The sequence below is a fragment of the Acanthochromis polyacanthus genome, chromosome 14 (genome assembly GCF_021347895.1).
Source record: "Acanthochromis polyacanthus isolate Apoly-LR-REF ecotype Palm Island chromosome 14, KAUST_Apoly_ChrSc, whole genome shotgun sequence".
NCBI lineage: Eukaryota > Metazoa > Chordata > Actinopteri > Pomacentridae > Acanthochromis > Acanthochromis polyacanthus.
This window is the reverse complement of record NC_067126.1, coordinates 39,661,587-39,680,567: the sequence shown is the minus strand read 5'-3', so window position 1 is coordinate 39,680,567 and position 18,981 is coordinate 39,661,587. Positions and strand designations below refer to the sequence as shown.

General features: G+C 42.8%; 4 protein-coding genes across 5 annotated transcripts in view; 2 read left to right on the top strand and 2 right to left on the bottom strand.

Annotated features, from left to right (window-relative positions):
- The window catches only part of LOC110959998 (cytochrome c oxidase assembly factor 5), a 523,208-nt gene that overhangs the window by 365,198 nt on the left and 139,029 nt on the right, over positions 1 to 18,981 (bottom strand). The window lies entirely within an intron of this gene.
- Positions 1,159 to 6,871, top strand: fhl2a (four and a half LIM domains 2a). The gene is made up of 6 exons (XM_022210939.2): positions 1,159 to 1,213; positions 3,505 to 3,680; positions 3,766 to 3,940; positions 5,348 to 5,517; positions 5,608 to 5,794; positions 5,919 to 6,871. Exons 2-6 carry the CDS (start codon positions 3,525 to 3,527, stop codon positions 6,068 to 6,070), a joined length of 840 nt encoding a protein of 279 aa, XP_022066631.1. The 5' UTR covers positions 1,159 to 1,213; positions 3,505 to 3,524; the 3' UTR covers positions 6,071 to 6,871.
- c14h2orf49 (chromosome 14 C2orf49 homolog) lies at positions 6,723 to 18,888 on the bottom strand. The gene is made up of 4 exons (XM_022210940.2): positions 18,727 to 18,888; positions 17,791 to 17,945; positions 9,588 to 9,855; positions 6,723 to 7,710 (listed from the first exon to the last, which is right to left on the bottom strand). Exons 1-4 carry the CDS (start codon positions 18,835 to 18,837, stop codon positions 7,654 to 7,656), a joined length of 591 nt encoding a protein of 196 aa, XP_022066632.1. The 5' UTR covers positions 18,838 to 18,888; the 3' UTR covers positions 6,723 to 7,653.
- On the top strand, positions 12,435 to 14,452 carry LOC110962872 (zinc-binding protein A33-like). Its single transcript, XM_022210937.2, has one exon. The coding sequence runs from the start codon at positions 12,742 to 12,744 to the stop codon at positions 14,128 to 14,130; it is 1,389 nt and encodes a 462-aa protein (XP_022066629.1). The 5' UTR covers positions 12,435 to 12,741; the 3' UTR covers positions 14,131 to 14,452.

Sequence of the window (18,981 nt, the reverse complement as noted above, 5' to 3'; positions counted from 1 at the left end):
TTCACTCAAAGCCACAAACGAAAACCTCGTGGTGGCATTAAATTAGACATCATGGGATCACCAAAATCATAACATCAACTCATTTCACCCATCATGGATGTCTTTTCAAATTCTCATAAATAGTAGTTTTAGAGATATTTCAGTCAAAGCGACGGGCTGTAAGACCAGCCGAATGGAGCCACACCACAAGTGTGACTAAAGAGATCATTATTTAGAAGACATTCGTTCCATATAAACATAAAACATGTAACCATAGACACAATACACACACAAACTGATTCAACACTTTATGACGCTACAAATAGAGCACTTGAATCTTGTGCTGACGCATTTTCTCACTGGAGGGTGTCCAGGGAGCACTGGGTCAGGAAAACCTGTCTGCAGGGCTGGAATGAGGGAAGAAAGAGCTGGGCAGAGCAGTGGGGGTGATGGCTGGTGCTGCGGTGCGAACAAGTGAGTGTGCGGTTGCAGAAAATAGTGCCACAATTTTCTTAGAAACAAAGTGGGTGTCTGTCATTAGCGAGCCTGGATACTATAGCCGACACGTAGGAGGTTCAGGATCGAATGTGCGGTCCCCTGTGAGGATAAATACGGGGAGGCAGGGACAGATGAGACATCCGAGCAGCGACAAGTCTAACAGGACAACAATCTTTGACATCTGACCCCTGGCATCCTTTCCATGGCATATAAAAGGCCATAGGAATAGTGTGTCTGTTACGCAACATTGTGCATGTGTGTTTGTGTGCAGTGTTGTGATAACGATAACGAAGGATGTCGCACATGTAAAGAAAACAATAATAGAGAAGAGGGAAGAAGTGAATGCAGGAAGCCGGGTAGGGAGGAATGATACGATAAGGCCGCTCTGGGAGAGAAACGAAAATAAAGAAAAAGTGAGTGAACGAGTGAATCCCTGTGAGCGAGTGAACGACAACAGAGTGACCTTAAAAGGCCACATGGTCGCGCTGGTGGCTGAATGAGCGGGTGAAAGGGGGCCTTGGGGTTATCGCTGTGAAGCGCTGCTGTATTTATAGATCATCTCAAAAAAGATGCCCTGCCCCCTTTGCTGCCTCCCCCTCCTCCCTCTTCCCTCCCCCATTTTCAATTAGCCCCCGATGGGTGGAGTAATGCAATCAGGAGTAACTGCAGCCACCCGGAGCCTCCTCTCTCAGTCTGCCCCAGACTCCGCACAGGCACAAACTCCTCAGACAGGAAGGTAAGACCCAGCTCTGTCCAACTGCTCCATCCATTCACTCGTCCACCCTTCCACTCATTCATCCTTCGTCTTCGCTGGTCCTTCACTCGCCATTTCTTCCTTTCCTCCAGGAGACCGCTGTCCTCCTATCCTGCCTCCACATCTCCCACCTGCTCGTGTTTCCCCCTTTCTTCCACCTGTTTCCACTATTTAACTACCTCTTCCATCACCTCCCTTTCTGTCTCAGAGGCAGTCTTCTTCTAGCTCGTACTTCTATCCAAAAACATCTGCACATCTGTTGACTCCTGTCAGCGCATTTCCAACGTTTTCCTCCCCCCTTCAGCAAAACTTTACGTCTACCAATAAGTAGCTCTGCTCTGTTGCTTTGATTTATTTATTTATTGTTGGCATTACAGCATTTCATGCACTTCATTGCATCTTAGTCAGAGTTATTAATGTGGTGATCACACACAGCTACTATGGGATTTGAAGTCCTTCAGTATTTTGTATAGTCGTGGAAAACATAGCATAAGTATAGTAGCTTTTAATGTTACAGTTGGAAGAGGGATTTAGTCTTTGCATTGAGTTTAAAATGTAAATTGCAGTTCAGGACTGAATTGCCAAACTTTCAAAATGAAGCGTAATTTGATTTTGCGGTTTTATTTCATTATCTACTTACAAGACTATTACTAGTAGTTATTTAATTGACAAGTAATTTGTGTTGCTTCAGCAAAGCAGAAAACTGCAGTAAACAAGCAGCTCTGGGGTCTTATTGCTAGCTTTCTTCAGATGGCAGGGCATCATCTTAGAAATAATCCTTTACTTCTTTAAAACATCTGGAAATGTGACTACAAAGCTGTAAACTTCCGTTGTTCCTCTGAGGCTTCAGTGGCAGTTTCATCAGAAATTCCTTTTCTAAAATTCCTTTTTCAGCTCGACCAGAACTGGAATTTTCTTTTAAAAACTAGAACATCGCTGTAGATGTAATTATTTTTGCTGTAATGCATGCACAGAGAGTCGATTCAGGAAACAATACCACACAAGCAGCTCTCTGGAACGTTCTTCGCTCAGTTTGACTCCCAGATAAGTAGCATCAAAGAGACCCCAGAAGCTGGGAAACAGCTGCATGACATGTCTGAATAGCTGGAGGTTTTATTTGTGGCAGTTCAGATTATCCTTTTTTTATTTTTAGGAGTCAGATAAACCCTTATATAAGCTAGGTGAGTCATGGTGGGAGCAGTGGACAATGAGGGAATGTGGGAGGGGTTGAGAATGCTCCGAGCAGATTAAACGACTCAACTTAAGCCAGATAAAAGACACTAACCTCTTGAATGTCAGGAACATCGCAGATCACTCTGGGAACTCGTTTTGGATCACTTAGGTGGGGATACACAGCGATCACAAATAGATCAAGGGGAAGCTGAACTGGGAGATTAAGGGAGTACCAACCGAGGAGAGCGGCTCAATTAAGAACACAGATGCATGAAGTTAAGAAAAGAGGAGAATAAAGCAGTGGTTAGGAGGGAATGTACAGTTGGTTTTCCTCTTTCTTTCCATCCTTTTACAGTGAGGGAATCACTGGACACACTGTCACATGAACAAATCAGACGACTCCTTGGGTTGGATTGAACGCTGCACTGCACAAAGGTTTCTTTCTGACTGTTTTCATCATACTGTACGATCTCTATTTAACTCCCACAATAATGGCACTCCAATAAATAGCTTACGCTATCCTCGGCCAACAGAGAGTAAGAGTATTTAGGCACAGGTGGGATAACAGAGGGCTTAAGAGGCAGACCACAGGCAGCTGCAGAACGCGAGTAGTCATTATTACGAGTGCTGTTCAAACCCACTTACACCAGGACACACACACACACACACACACACACACACACACAATGAGAGGATACAGTGATCTGGTGCTGACAGCTGGAGGTGAGGTGATGGATGGGTCAGCGTACGGTGGCATAGAGCGCGTTGGAATGCAGCAGGGCAAAAGTTGACTGTCTCTAAGCAGGACTGATAGGAGTTATTTATATCCTCCTCATCTGTCACCTTCCACTCCTGACACACAGAACTGAATGAAGAACGCCTGAGAGATGGGAGAGGAAGATGAAAGAGGAAAACGCTACATGGAAAAAGCCGTGCACCTTGCTCTGTGAAGGATCTTGATGCTAGAAAACATTACTGGTTGGAAACTCACAGCCTCAGAGAAAAGGCTCTCTGCTGGTTGTCAGATGAAAGACGGATTCTAACAGAAAACGTCAAAAACTGCCCATGAGAATCCATTGAATAATTTCCTTCTTTCTCAGGTGAGCAACCCTGCGTGAAAATGACCGAGCGCTACGACTGCCACTACTGCAAGGAGTCCCTGTTTGGGAAGAAGTACGTCCTGCGAGAGGAGAACCCTTACTGTGTGAAATGCTATGAAAGCCTGTACTCCAACTCGTGTGAGGACTGCAAGAAGCCCATCGGCTGCAACACCAGGGTAAGACACGAAACAAAACACCGTCTCTGCACCTTCCTGTGTGTCCTTCAGCTTTGCTCTGACTGTCCGACTGATGTCCCGGTAGGATCTGTCCTACAAGGACCGCCACTGGCACGAGGACTGCTTCAAGTGCTTCCAGTGCAAGCGCTCCCTGGTGGACAAGCCGTTCTCCACCAAGGATGAGCAGCTCCTCTGCACCGAGTGCTACTCCAATGAGTACTCCTCCAAGTGCCATGATTGCAAGAAAACCATCATGCCAGGTAGGAAGACGATAGAAGCAACACGACAGATAGAAGACACAGTTACCGGTTTGCAAAGAAGTCCGTCCTTATTACTCAGTTAGAAATCTAAATATGACAGAAATATACAGTTTCTTGTTGATCTATCAGGACTCTGACAGGACTAAGAGGGAGACGACAAAGTTTCTTCCTCTAAACTGTCAATTCCCAAACTTTTCCTTGAAATTTAGGCAAAAATAAGTCCGTAACAAAACACACACTGATATGAAAGCTAGAATCATGAGGTTAAGATCCTCTGTTACTGATAAAGAGTGAGACTTTATAGAATTTCTCAGAACTGTTGTAGTGGTATTATGATGATAACACAATAACACACAGGGTGTAACTGCAACCAAACACACTCACCTGATGTGTAAAGAGGTTTTTTTCTGTAGACCATCCTGTAACTGTTTGTTTCTAAGATATAATCTTAGTTTTGCATTTTACTGTCATACTGTATTAATATCTAAATTAAATCATTGTTGTACAGCAAAGCATCGAGGAAGTACATCCCCTGTCAAAAGTTTTAGGACACTTTCTCATTCAAATAAAGTAGAACCTGTCCTACAACATTTGACAGGGGGTGTATCTACCAAATTTGGTACACATATGCAGCACATCAGGCTGAACAAAAAAGTCAGTGACAGCCACATTCCAAACCCAACAGGAAGTGAGGTATTTTGCATTGAATGTCAGATTTTGCCCATTTTTCATTTTTTTCTAGAGCGAACTCCTCCCAGGGGGAAACTCCAATTCACCTCAAATTGGGCCAGTACATACAGGAGGCCTTAATGATCCAAAGTTATTAAAATCTTTTTCCAAAGTCAAAGGGCGTGTCCGTGGCGGCCTCTGGAATTTTGATCCTTCTCCATGAAATGTCAAATGCTGTGTAAATGTCCTGAACATGCTCCAATCTGCCTGAAACTTTACATGTATGATCAGAGTCCTGCCCTGATCACATCCATATGATGAAATACACCCCCTGTCAAAAGTTGTAGGACAGGTTCTACTTTATTTGACTGAGACAGCGTCCTAAAACTTTTGACAGGGGGTGTACACTTACTGGCTCAAATGTAGAGTTAAGAAGTGATGGTAATTAGGCTTTTGTGTACAGAGAGCTGAAGAGAGACAAACAGGACACAGCAGGTTGTGAAACCATCCATAACTGTGACTTTAAGAAACTATAAAGTCTAGAATGTCTGAGGATGGTCACATTACAAAGAACCCGAGAACTGAACAGATTAGAAACACAGACGGAGCAGCTGAGATGATCCTGAAGACCAATCAGAGCTCAGATTCTTCAACAGAACATCTACAACACATTCCGATTTTACCTTGAATCTTCTTCTTTTTTTTTTTTGCTTTCTCTCACTTTACATTTTCCTGAAGGCTCCAGGAAGATGGAGCACAAGGGGAACAGCTGGCATGAGACCTGCTTCACCTGCCAGAGATGCCAGCAGCCCATCGGCACCAAGAGCTTCATCCCCAAGGACAGCAGCAACTTCTGTGTGCCCTGCTACGAGAAGCAGTTTGCCATGCAGTGCATCCACTGCAAGAAGGTACAACACCCCGCCGTGCTTGTCATGATCTCAGGTGTAACTTATTTTCAGAGCTGCTCTCAACATCACCCTTCTGCCCCCTCTGACCAGCCCATCACCACCGGCGGGGTGACCTACCGCGACCAGCCCTGGCACAAGGACTGCTTCCTGTGCACCAGCTGCAAGCAGCAGCTGTCTGGCCAGAGGTTTACCTCCAGAGACGACTTTGCCTATTGTCTCAACTGCTTCTGCAACCTTTATGCCAAGAAGTGCGCCTCCTGCACCACCCCCATAAGCGGTAATCACCGATCACAAATCTGTCAAGGGTTTGCTGAAAGCAGGTTTCTCAGTTTCACTCACTCAGAACTGACTTTCATACTCATAGTGTGCAATGACAATAAATTTCTCTGACTCTGACTCAGGTCTTGGAGGCAGCAAGTACATTTCCTTTGAGGAGCGCCAGTGGCACAATGACTGCTTCAACTGTAAGAAGTGCTCCGTGTCCCTGGTGGGGCGTGGCTTCCTCACCGAGCGCGATGACATCCTCTGCCCAGAGTGTGGCAAGGACATCTAATTCAGCGTGAGGGATGATCCATACATCTGCCAGGATGATCATGTCATAATCAACGAAAGACGAGCAGAAAAGAAACACCATCAGAGCGTTAGCGACCTTAGCATCTCTACCACGCTGCATCACTATGAACGTACACTGTTTAACACTCTGAAATACTAACAGTGCCTTTTGGATTTACAAAGTTTATTCAAGTGAACTGTTCACTTCCTGAGAAAAAAGTCCTTACTAATAAAATACCTGTAAGCATGAATGTAAAAACCTTTACCTATGAAACAGAAAGAAGTGTTTAAGAAACCTTCTCTACAGTGTTAATGCACATTATCAGCTTTAAAGTGTGATAGTAAAAACTACTTTGTGCATGAATTAGCTTGACTCTGTAATTAGAGATTTTATCAATGGGTTGTGCTATAACCACTGAAATATTAATATTGCATCTTTAATCTTTTAAATGCTAATTGTAGTTGTGCATGAAATTTTAAATGTCAGAACTGCTAATATTAAAAAAAAACTAACAAAACAATGGATTAGGTCAACATGTTTGCAGAAAATACGGACTGTTCATCACATGTTCTGTTATGTACTCCATATATCATTTCAAACACGGGCAATAAAGCTGCTGAATTCTACATTTCAATAAAAGCAACAAACAGGATTCACTGTACTGAGAATTTATTTTAAAAAACTGCTGGTACAAACATGATTGTGATTGAAAATGCTTTTTCCTGTGTGTTTTTGATGACGTCTGTCTATCAAAGTCAGTTCATCCACAGCAATAAATAAATGTCAAAAGGTATGAATTCCTGGTTTAGTCCATTCTTCTTTCATTTGCCAGAAATAATAACAGGTGATGTTTAAATACAGACAGGGAGGTTATCCACTTCCTCTGTAACAAACTGGATGATTATAGGTGGAGTATGATCAGGTTGAATAACAGACCAGAGAGACACTCAAAAACCCTGAATAATGTGTGAAACTAGATGAAGCCAGATGTCTGTGGAATGAATCACACAAAGTACAAATATTCACCGATTCCCAGACGACACCGACCACAGGTTCAAAATCTTTAGTCTAAGCACTACTTCTAAAATGTTACAGTCAGCACAAGTTGTGGTTTTTATTCTTCTACAAAACACCAGAGAAACAGAAGTGCCTCTTCTGCACGTCCTCCACTACCACAGCATGAGATTCCTTCACATCTGTTTCAGAAAAACAAAACCCAGCTGAGGCCCTTCATTAACAGCCATAACTCTGGAAACATCACGTCGTTGGAGTCGTCCTCTGGAAGGTCTCCGTGTGCTGGAGTGAGCTGCTGATCAGTGATGGTAAGGGCACTTCAGGCTCCAGACAGCAACAAGGAAGCTCATGACGTTATGAGAAGGATGAACTCCTGAGCATCATCTCCACAGCGTCTGTTCTCAGAACTGAACCGGAGAAGTGAGGCGGCTTTGACACGCAGCTAAACAGACTTCCACCTCTTTCTGTGAATCAGCTACTGGGAAAATGGTGACAGGTAGAGGATACCAGAAGGTCAGGGCCAGGAAGAGGAGTGAAGCATCCATCAGAGCATGAAGAGGAGTCAGAGGTCAGGGCCATGTCACACGCTGGATCTTTTTCTTTACTTCTGGAGACTTCAGTGCATCCTGGAGAGTTAAAAGAGAATCAACAGGTATGAACAGTGGCTGGAAAAATATAACGCAAAGGCATGAAAACACCAAGAAATTATTTAAGGTTTCAACTCATAATCATGATTTCCTGATAAGACTGAAACTGATTAATTACAGCACGTTCTCTGCATCTTTTCTCAAATATCTTTTAGGTTCATCGTCCTAATTTTACAGAGCAACCTGGTGACAAAAAAAACACGGCGCTGTTTGGACACAAGATGAATCCCACGAGTGACTGAGGCGAGGGAGCGAGATAACGAGTCATGGCTGTGAGCTAACAAGGCTCAGGATGACTGAATTGTGGCCACATCCTGATTATGTACGACCGAAATATAAGGAAACTTTGTTTATTGACATCTTTCAAAGGGTTGTTATTATGCATGAAGCAGAGATAAGTTTAATTTAGTCTTATTTTAATCTTTGATGAATTAAACCCTGAAACATATTTATTACAGGTTACATCAGAGCCATGGATAAATTTACAGCACTTTTAAAATGACCAAAATTGACCAAAGTGCTGCACAGGCTTAAACTACATTTCACGTTTCCTGCTTGCTGGGGACGTTTTAGGAGACCAGTGCAAACTTTCAGGCCATCATCTACTCGGGATGGTTGACACCAAAAGACCAGATAAAGTCATCCAGAAGGACAGCTCAGTCCTGGGGTTGGAGCTGGACCATCTGTGTATCATATAGAGAAGAGGATGTCAATGAAACTCCTCACCATTACGGACAACGTTTTGGACCATTTGTAGGGTGTTTCTGCCAAGCACGTTCAGCAAAAGAGTAGTAACGACAACAAGCTTCTCTTCACATCGCAGAAAGTCCTTCTCTCCTTTTGTCATCCATCAGTCATCCATACACCATTAATCCTTTATGAGGGTCATGGGGGGTGGAGTCTATCCAGCTGACTGAGAGTGAAGGCAGGGGACACCTGGACAGGTAACAGCCTATCACAGGGCTAAATTACGGATAATTTAGAATCACCAATTAACCTCAGCACGTTTCTGGACTGTGGGAGGAAGCTGGAGAACCTGGACACATGCACAGGAGAACATGGAGACTCCATGCAGGAAGATCCTGATCTATCTGCAAGGCGACGGTGCTAACCACCACCCCACTGTGCACTGTCCATCCACTTTCATGAATTTGTGAAAAGTAATTCTAATTGTTTATCTTCAAAATATTAACATACTTGTGAAGCTTCCACACTTTCTGCAGCTGTGATATAACAAATTAACCTTTGAGTACTGATAAAGTTCTCATTTTAAATGGAGATTTTGCCCCGAATTCCGTTTTACCCACAGAGCAGGAATCCAGAGACGGATGGGACACAGGGAACTGGAGGGACAGCTAACAGAAAAAACTGAAAATGTACACCACATTTTAAGCTGTTTTCACCTGACTGATTGGCAGGAATATTTAGTATTTTTGGCCGTGTTCTGACACCTTCTCTCTTCTCTTCACTGAGCTGATGGACCTCCTGCATTTACAAACCAAGCGCTGCATACGATGCGTGTCAAACTAAAGCCGTATAGACGCCACCGTCTCATGTGATCAGGACAAATGTTAGAATCGCGTGACAACAACAACAGCTTCCTCATGTTGTTTGATTTCATATTAAAACTTGTGGCCACAACCTAATTAATCCTTTCAAATGCTTTATTAAGTTGTGACCACGAGTTATTGATCTGGTGGCGAATATCTCATATTAAAGAATCACATGCATCCATCACACATTTCCTTGTAGGAATCTTCAAACATATAAACAACAACAACACAAACAATTACAGATGCAAAAAAACAGAAAACAAAAGCATGACTAACTGTTGAAACTGAGAATAAAGTTCCTACCGAGGCGTTTGCTTCTCGTTTGAGGTTTGTCGTGTCAGAGCTACGATGAACAGACGAGGAAGAAGAAGAAGAAGAAGAAGAAGAAGTGTTGCCTGACAGCTTGCGGATGGGGTTGGACAGATGTGCAGCTGGAGGAGGCTTTAACCTGTCAGGGATTCCTGCTGACGCCACGGTTCCTTCTGGTTTCTTCACTTTTAGGGGCCCAGAGTGAGAAGACGTCCCATCAAAGACGATCAGAGGCCTTTTCCTACTGTGGTCGTTACTGGAGCTGGAAATGACCAAAGAAGGATCATCAGTTATTTCTGGCTCTGATGAATCAAACTCATTTTGACATTAAGGGCTGGATTTCTGTGCAGGCAGGAGGAAACACCTGCTGGTTGCACTGGATGGACAGGTGCAGGAGAAGCAGCAATCTAACATCACAGAGTAAACCTCTAAAGACGACAGACACTTCTGGTCCATTTACACCTGATCTGTATCAGGATGCAGACATCTGACCCATGAGTGGCTTTACATTCACACCTGCTGTCTCAGTTTTGCTTCAATCTCAATATCCACATTAGAGTCACACTGATAGCAGAATTATTTGAGCTTACATGATGTCAGCAGCGAGTCCCCAATTCAAACATCAGCTGGTTCACACCTTTACCTCAGTCACTTCCAGGGCCGGCCCTAGGACTTTGGTGGCCCTAAGCAAGATTTTTTTTTGTGACCCCAAAACATGCACAGGGCAACTACCAAATCACGTGCACAGCTTGTAATTGGGTTAAAACACACATGCACATGATTAACAGCAAATATTTATTTTTTTTAAAAATGTATCCCAGACAGGGACAAAATGCGAATCACACACTTATTGTGGTGTGGCCCCCTCTACTGGATGTGGCTATAAACAACGGCATAGAGTGTTTATGCCAGCGGCCGGCCCTGGTCACTTCTCTGATCTTCCTCCCCATAGCAGTGAGATTTGTCAACAAGCATCCCGGCTGAAAAACTACTGTATGGGCTCCATTTTTTTTTAAAAAAGAGGAAATGATTGTTCATTGCACGCTGACATCATCGTTACTTTGTGTTATTTTTTGCATAAGACCTGTTTCTTTTTCTAGAATGTGGTCTTGCTACACAGATAGCTGTAAATCTCTCCCAGAGCCAGCTGAAGACCTCCAAAAGCACTCTGGCTGATCTGTCCACATTCCTGTACAGACTGCATGCTAACATGTTAAAAACATTCATCCTTCTCTGACTGACCTGTTTCTGTGTCTTTACATACCTAAACCAGCTGACGTTTGTTAAACACGTTACTGTGGTTCTCTCTGTCTCTGTGGAGAGGAAGAAATCTTAAAGTGACGTCTGTGTGAACGACAGAATAAAGTCACTTTAACGCACTGATAAAGCAGCGATGGTACACATCCCACGTCTGGAAAGAGCCTCTGTTCTGCTACTGAGACTCTGGGACAGAGTTTGACTGACAGAGTTCACAGAGCCTCTTTATCAGCGCAGCATAAACACATGCTAAGATTCCAGCGCGACAAACACGAAGCACCAAAAGGTCGAGCCATCAAAGAGCAAAACTTCAGAGTTGCAGAGTGCTCAGTGTTGACATCCTGACTGACATGTTCAGACTGTCACCGTCCCAGCAGCTGTCTGCACCACATTTAAGTCCACCAGGATCACATCTGTCACATCTGAGGCCTAAACACAGACAGCTGAGTGTAGAACACGTGGAAGCAGGCCTACTGCACTCACACACTTCACTGCAGGAAAATAAAGATGCTAACTGCAACCAAAAACTGTTGTTTGGAGTGTTGCCAGAAAGAAACTAGTTTTTAGTTCTCAAAGAGGTTCTCTGCTTTCAAACAGCTCTTTGCAGAAATCACTGAGGAACCATCAGAAAGTGGTTCTTTTGGACACCTTAAAGGCAGCTTCAGAGAACTTCTACAGAAAAATGGTTCTTTATGACAGTTCTCTGTAGACCCATCTGCTACCGTTTTTGATCAACTATTACGTCATTTTTTTTAGCTGTTTTAGAAAAATTAGACTCATTTTGATAATTTTTTAACATTCTGATCAATGTTTAAATCACTTTGGTAAACTTTTAAACCTTTATGATCAACATTAAGCCATTTCAGAAAATGAATCACTGTCAATCAAAATCCTTTTAGAGTTATTTGTTAAAATCTAAATTCCAATGGTTTGGGACTACTTGAGTCATTTAAGATGAGTACCAAACAGCGTTTTAAGAAATTCACATGAATTTATATTTTGATAACAGAACTTGAAAATCGTTTCGGTAAAGTTTAAGCAAAAAAGTTAAATGTAAGAATTTGCAGCATTTCTGGGTCTCTTCCACTTTAACATGTTTAATATTTTGGGTTCTTTCTGTTGGGCAGAAACAACAAACTAAGAGACTCCAGCTTGAGATCTCAATATTTTGTCAAACAAATGATTCATTAATAATGAAAATAACCGTCAGTTATCACACTACTATGCTACTACATGCCAGCAAACAAAAGACCTCCCAAAACATTTAAGACTCTTTAGTTCTTTAACGACCCACATTTAGTATGTAAAGAACCATCTCTGAAATAAAGACATTCTATAGTTGGTGGTTTGACATTTATGAGCCTGAGAGCCTTCTGGAGAACCACTGAAGAAACATTATCTTCTGAAGAGAAGTCCTATGTTTCTGTTTCTACTGCAGATATCAGAACTGATTGTTGTTTCCGTCTGTTCTCTGCTCTACATTTCTTTCTGTATGCTCTGTTTCTGCTGTCTGCACTGGTTGCTTTGCTTCTGAAATGCTCATATGTGCGCAGTGGCAAAGTTAGATTTAATTTGCTTCTGCTCTGTCAAAGCTCCGCCTCTCACCTGACAAACAGAAAACAGGTTGTTCTGCCTCACAGACGCACAGACAGACGGTAGGATTCACCTTCAAACCCAAACCACCGCTACCACTGAGACTGGAGAGAACACTGGGAGGACTGGGAATGCTGGCAGCACTGAACACTGAAGGTACCATAACGCTGCCTTTTCAACCTGCTGTTAGCTCCACATTCTGAACCAGTCGGAGAGTTTTCAAGGAAAAGGGCGTGGCTCTCATTTTTCCTGCTGGAGCCGTCTACTTGCTGCGTTTTCAGCTTTACTCACAGACTAAATGGCTTCCAGATTAGAGGAGGATCTCTGCTGTCCTGTCTGCCATGAAATCTATACAGATCCGGTCATCATGTCCTGCAGCCACAGCTTCTGTAAAGCCTGCCTGCAGAGCTGGTGGGCACACAAAGAAAAACGGGACTGTCCACTTTGTAAAAGAAGATCCACAAAGGATATACCATCTCCAAACTTGGTGTTAAAGAACCTGTGTGAGAGTTTCATAGAGGACAGAGAGCAGAGATCTGCTGAAGCTCTCTGCAGTCTGCACTCTGAGAGGTTCAAACTGTTCTGTCTGGACCATCAGGAGCTGCTGTGTGTCGTCTGCAGAGACTCAGAAAAACACATCGACCACAGATGCAGACCCATCGATGAAGCTGCACAACAACACAGAGAGGAACTTGAGGAAATTCTGAAGCCCTCAAAGGAGAGGTTAAAGCTTTCTGAACGAGTTAAGGTGCAGCTGGATCAAACAGCAGCACACATCAAAGTCCAGGCCCGACACACAGAGAGGCAGATCAAGGAGCAATTTAAGAAGCTTCACCAGTTTCTAGCAGAGGAGGAGGAGGCCAGGATGGCTGCACTGAGGGAGGAAGAGGAGCAGAAGACTGGAATGATGAAGGAGAAGATGGAGGCTCTGAGCAGAGAGATAGCAGATCTTTCAGACACAGTCAGAACCACAGAGGAGCAGCTGAGAGCTGAAGACGTCTCATTCCTGCTGAACTACAAGGCTGCAGCAGAAAGAGTCCAGTGCAGCCCCCTGCTGGAGGATCCACAGCTGCTCTCAGGAGCCCTGATAGATGTGGCCAAACATCTGGGCAACCTGACCTTCAACATCTGGAACAGCATGAAGGACGTGGTCTCCTACACTCCTCTGATTCTGGATCCAAACACTGCAAATCCAGAACTCGTCCTGTCTGAGGATCTGTCCAGCGTGACACGAAGGAGGAGGCAGCAGCTTCCTGACAATCCAGAGAGGATTAAAAACTTCTGGTCTGTCCTGGGCTCTGAGGGCTTCAGCTCGGGGACTCACAGCTGGAACGTTGAGGTTGGAGACAGCACAGAGTGGACACTGGGTGTGTTAGAAGACTCTGTCGACAGGAAAGGCTTCATACAGTCTGGATTATGGACAATAGGGTTGTCTTTAGGTAAACGCAGAGCAGTCTCCCCGTTACATCCACCAGCATTCCTCAGATGGAGGAGGAAGCTCCAGAGGATCAGAGTGAATCTGGACTGGAACAACGGAACGCTGTCGTTCTCTGATCCTGATACCAACACACACATACACACCTTCACACACTGCTTCACTGACACGATGTTTCCATACATCAACACCTGGTTGAATCAGCCTCTGAAGGTGGTACCAGTGAAGGTCCATGTGAGAGTAGAACAGTAACGCTTCATTATTTCAGTTAAAGATTCATTCTCACATCCTGAGCTGACAATTAACATCATGACTGATTAATCAACTGGTCACTTTCCTGATTGATCAACAGATTGTTTGGTCTGGATTTCATCAGAAACAGTCAAACATGTCCATGAAAATCACACAGAGAGGTTTTTTATGACCAGCAGGCCAGAGCCTTAAGATATTTAATGAAAGACAAAAAAGCAGCAAATTTAACTAGGGCTGGCCTGAATAGTGGTTTCTGGCCTCCGAATATTCGGGCCCTATTAAAGACGAACATCCAAATATCTGTTCCGTCCTGGGGGGTGGGGTGGGGGGGTGGGAGGATTTTCGGATACCAAAATTAATATCTGGACGGATATTCGGGATATTCGGGTCCAGCCCTAAATTTAACAGCTGAAAACACGATGATGTCACCATTAAAACGTCTGCTGATGAGTCACTCCTCACCAGTTCAGGCAGATCACAGGAAATGTTTCTGCAGCGTCTCACTGTTTGTTTCATCGGCCTCAGGTGTACATCAGAGACTAAAAGGACTGTAAGGATGTCATATTTTCTTAAACATTGGAAATTCCCAATTGTAGAGAAAACAAAAAACATCCCAGCTGGGAAGCCGTTGTACATTCAGTATGACCAAATCAGCCTCATATTTTGTCACACGTTCAACATGGAAGTAATGCTGCACAGAAAATGACAGCAGACAGACCCCAGTAAACACACAGTTTGGTCACAGCACCGACTTGGCAAGCCAAAAATCCAGAACCTCAGCAGCCCATACTGCACACAAATCAAATTCCACTCATGTTAGAGCCTCAAAATTAACCAGAGTGTGTTTTTTCATAGAAAATAGAGATACATCCTTATGTATACACTACTAGTCAAAAGTTTGGACACACCTTCTCATTCAATGCATTTTATTTATTTGTATTATTTTCTATATTGTAGATTAATGTTGAAGATGAACACGTTTTTGTTTAGATCATAATTCCATATGTATTCTTTAGTAGTTTAACGTCTCCAGTATTAATCTGTAACCTTGCCAGCAAGTTGATTTCTCGCGATATTTGTGAGTTCACAAATCTCTCAAGAAACCATCTTGCTCCGCTCCCGCATTCACTGTTCGTACAGAGCCAAGTTGGTTCGGGCCAATCAGCAGTATTCGTGTGTGGGGCGGGATATCCGGGTGTGAAGACGACACCAAGCGCCAGTAGATCAAAACAAACACGGCAACGGAGGACAACGATCGTGTAGATGCTGCTATTAAGTCAGTTTTAGCTGAATCTCCTATCGCTTCTTTGAAGGAAGAACAACGAGAGGCGCTTTGCGCATTTCTGGATGGTAAAGATGTTTGTGCTTTTTTACCTACGGGTTTTGGTAAGAGTTTAATCTACCAATTGGCTCCGCTCGTTGTGAAGATCCCGCGATTGGCTAAAAACAAACCTGTCAGAGGCGGGACATACTGTTGCATTGTCCAATCCGTGCCTCTTTCCTCCGAACGGATTTACATGGAGCGGTCCCAGATTGATATTGTGGAGTACTATCAAGTACTACACAATTATTAATCTGGCTATTGCCTGGTTAATTAATCTACAATGTAGAAAACAATAATAAAGGTGTGTGCAAACTTTTGACTGGTAGTGTGTGTCTGTGTATATAAACAGTCTGGGGTCCTTGTTTGAAAATTCTCCATTTTTAAGGGCCAGTGATTCAAAGATTAAATTTAAATGGGGTAAATTTGGGTAAGGGTTTGGAGAAAACTTTATAAACATCTATGATTTCCCCAAAATACTTTCAGTTTTTCTTATGGAACCCTTTTTGACTAAATCTCAAGGTAACACACAGAGCAGAGTGTTGCAGACATGATGTAATGTGAATAGAGGACACAGCCACAGCTGACAGACTTGTGCTTTCTGGTGTGACTCTCAATCTGCCTGTTACTGTTCCATTTATTTAAGTCTTTTGTTTGTTTCATGATGTCCATCGTGTTGTAGAGATGCTGTGTGTTGGAACAACGCATATTTAAGTAAAACAAAAATGTATGTATAAAAACGCACTAAATGTCAACAACAAAAATCTAACATCACACACACACCGACTCAAAGTAACACACATGGATTAGAAAATGATTAGCTTGGAATCACACAGACAATTAAAAACACATCATTCTTGTGCAAAAACATTCTCCTTATGGAATGAAACTATTCGATATGACAAAAGGTGATGTTAATTGCCTTCGGTTTGTTAATTGACTCAGTGCAGTGTTTTTCATTTCAGTTTCTTTTTGTATGCGGCATTCAGGATGTTGTAAACCTTAAAAAACAGGCCGGTTTACTCAAATACGTTTTGGCTACATTTGTATGAAAACCTTAATTATAAACGCATTTTCATGACTTTATTTTTATTTTTGTTAAGAACGGAATGAAATGTTGCATGTTTTATATTTGTGTTTGGTACAAAGTGAACAGTAAATGTTGTCCCTTTTTGATCACAGCCACAAGAGCAAACTGATCCCAGAATGATGGAAATTCACAGGTTTAGACTGAACATCGCTCTTGCAAAATGTGCACTCAATGACAAACTTTAAAAAATGATTTACCTTGCAATGATGTTAATTATGATGATTATTATTAATAATGTTAATAACTTTATTTTAAAAGGGACCGTGTACAATACTAAACATTATTATAAATGTTGCCATTTGATGAATTGCACCAGAATTGGCTTTAAGCTAATTTCCATCTGCAGTCCCTCAGCAGGTCTCAATGAAAACATGCCAATATTAAAACATCACAGAAAAGCTGGACTATAAAATACATGACACAGTGAAACAAAACATTACACACACACACACACACACACACACACACACACACACACACACACACACACACATGTTTGTACTTCTATCTTAGTGAGGACATCCATAGGCGTAATGCATTTCCTAGAGCCTTACCCTAACCTTAACCATCACAACTGATTGCCTAAACTTAATCCTTACCCTAACCCTAACCAAACCTCAATTCATACCTGTTCTCTAAAAACAAGTCTTCACCCTCAAACATGGCTGTTTCAAAGTGAGGACCGGCCAAAATGTCCTCACTTTGTAAAAATGTCCTCACTTTGATAGTTAAATGCAGAAAATGGTCCTCACAATGTAGCAAGTACAAGAACACACACACACACACACACACACACACGCACGCACACGCAAATTAAAAAGACATTGATTTTTGTCCACGGTTTTCAAGGTTTGTTTGTAAAGAGACTCCAGCGGTTTGATGCCTGCAGGCCGAGCTGATCTCCAACATGTGATACAATATGACATGTGACAGGATCATACATGTGGGACAGGATCATACATGTGGGACAGGATCATACATGTGGGACACCATCATAGCATGAAGGTTTTAGCAGCATCCATAGACAGACAGCCTCTAATGTGCTGAACATTTACCAAATCATATTTTATAGTTTTTCACAGGTTTTTCATGTGTGACTTAAAACTTAGATTTGATTCCAGCATTGAGCAGAGATATTGAATGATTCTGACTTGAGAGAACCTGAAAATATGATGTCCTAATTTCAGCAGTAGATGGGCTTCAGAGCTGCTCCATGCTGACACTGAGGGGAAACAGAAACCTGTCTGACCTGTGACCGGCAGCTGTCTGCCTTCCCCGGCTCCTCTCCATCCTCCTCCCCCAGCGGTTGTCGGGTAAAGTCCTCTGTGGCAGCGGGATGACATGCCGGAGGTACAGCTCTGTGAGCCGCTCTCTGCTCCCACAGTCTCCGGTGATGACGTTTTTCTGATTCAGAGGAAAACAAACGCTGTTAGACAGGCTCGATATGTGGAACCCTGAACCTATTTGTCTGCAGCTCATGTTCAGAGAAGCACTGAATAGTCCATGGGCCAGACCAGATACTGGAACCACCTCAGGTGACCAAACCTAAGTGGTGCTAAAATGTTCGCTGAGTTATGCAAAGATCAGATCTGAGTCAATAAACAAATAAAACTGTTTGAGAAAAGAGTAATATATTAATATAATTATAAAGCAGACCCAGATAAATGCACTTCTAGTTTGTCTGTACTTTCTTTTCATGCTTATTTGTTTTGGTCAATTTGAGTCTTGTTTTGTTATTTTGTGTCTCGTTTTTTTTCAGTTTTGTAATTCTGTTTCCATCTTGTCACCATAGCAGCCCAATCTTTCTTTAGACTCCAGTTTGTTGTCATATTGTCCTGTGTTGTAAAGTTATGAACACAGATGATGATGTGTGGCACTTATTTTTTTTTTATAAAGAGGAATAATCCTATCCAATTCGACTTCAGGCTCAGACCCTTTCATCGTGTCCATTAAACCAGTGATAACATTTATTCAGCTGTGAGTCTGCAGTGGCTATCACATTAAAATGTAAACTAGAGACATATAGCTAGTTAAAAATACCAGAAAGAATTGGTCACCTGGAGTGGTACCGATACTGGACATGTTGAGCCCATGACAGTTAGCCGGGATGCTAATTTACCGGTAGTTTTCATTTATCCCCTCGTTAAATTACACCTCCTCTCTTTCTCTGTAAACACCGACTCACCTCGCTTAAAATGAGCTGGATAAAATCCCGAGACAGCAACTCAGGGTGCAGTAAAAGATCCGAATCCGGAGCAGAAACAGATTTCCCGTTTTGTCCCGTGGAAGCCGCCATGTTGGCTGCTGTTCTTCTTCTTCGCTGTTTTTTTTACGGCAGCTGACGACGCAGCGCCACTGCTGCCCCCTGGTGGAAGGAGATTCCGCAAACAACAGGATCAAGTTTTTGCACTGTGTGATCATCACTGTTTTTGATACTAAA

Bases quoted from the DNA above. Each gene is read 5' to 3' on its own strand.
- fhl2a (XM_022210939.2), top strand. From the start codon at position 3,525: ATGACCGAGCGCTACGACTGCCACTACTGCAAGGAGTCCCTGTTTGGG. The intron at 3,941-5,347 runs GTAGGAAGACGA...ATTTTCCTGAAG, and splicing joins CAAGAAAACCATCATGCCAG to GCTCCAGGAAGATGGAGCAC. The intron at 5,795-5,918 runs GTAATCACCGAT...ACTCTGACTCAG, and splicing joins CTGCACCACCCCCATAAGCG to GTCTTGGAGGCAGCAAGTAC.
- LOC110962872 (XM_022210937.2), top strand. From the start codon at position 12,742: ATGGCTTCCAGATTAGAGGAGGATCTCTGCTGTCCTGTCTGCCATGAA.
- c14h2orf49 (XM_022210940.2), bottom strand. From the start codon at position 18,837: ATGGCGGCTTCCACGGGACAAAACGGGAAATCTGTTTCTGCTCCGGAT. The intron at 9,856-17,790 runs GTCAGACAGGTT...GGTCATTTCCAG, and splicing joins CAGACAGCTGCCGGTCACAG to CTCCAGTAACGACCACAGTA. The intron at 7,711-9,587 runs GTAGGAACTTTA...TTAACTCTCCAG, and splicing joins AACGAGAAGCAAACGCCTCG to GATGCACTGAAGTCTCCAGA.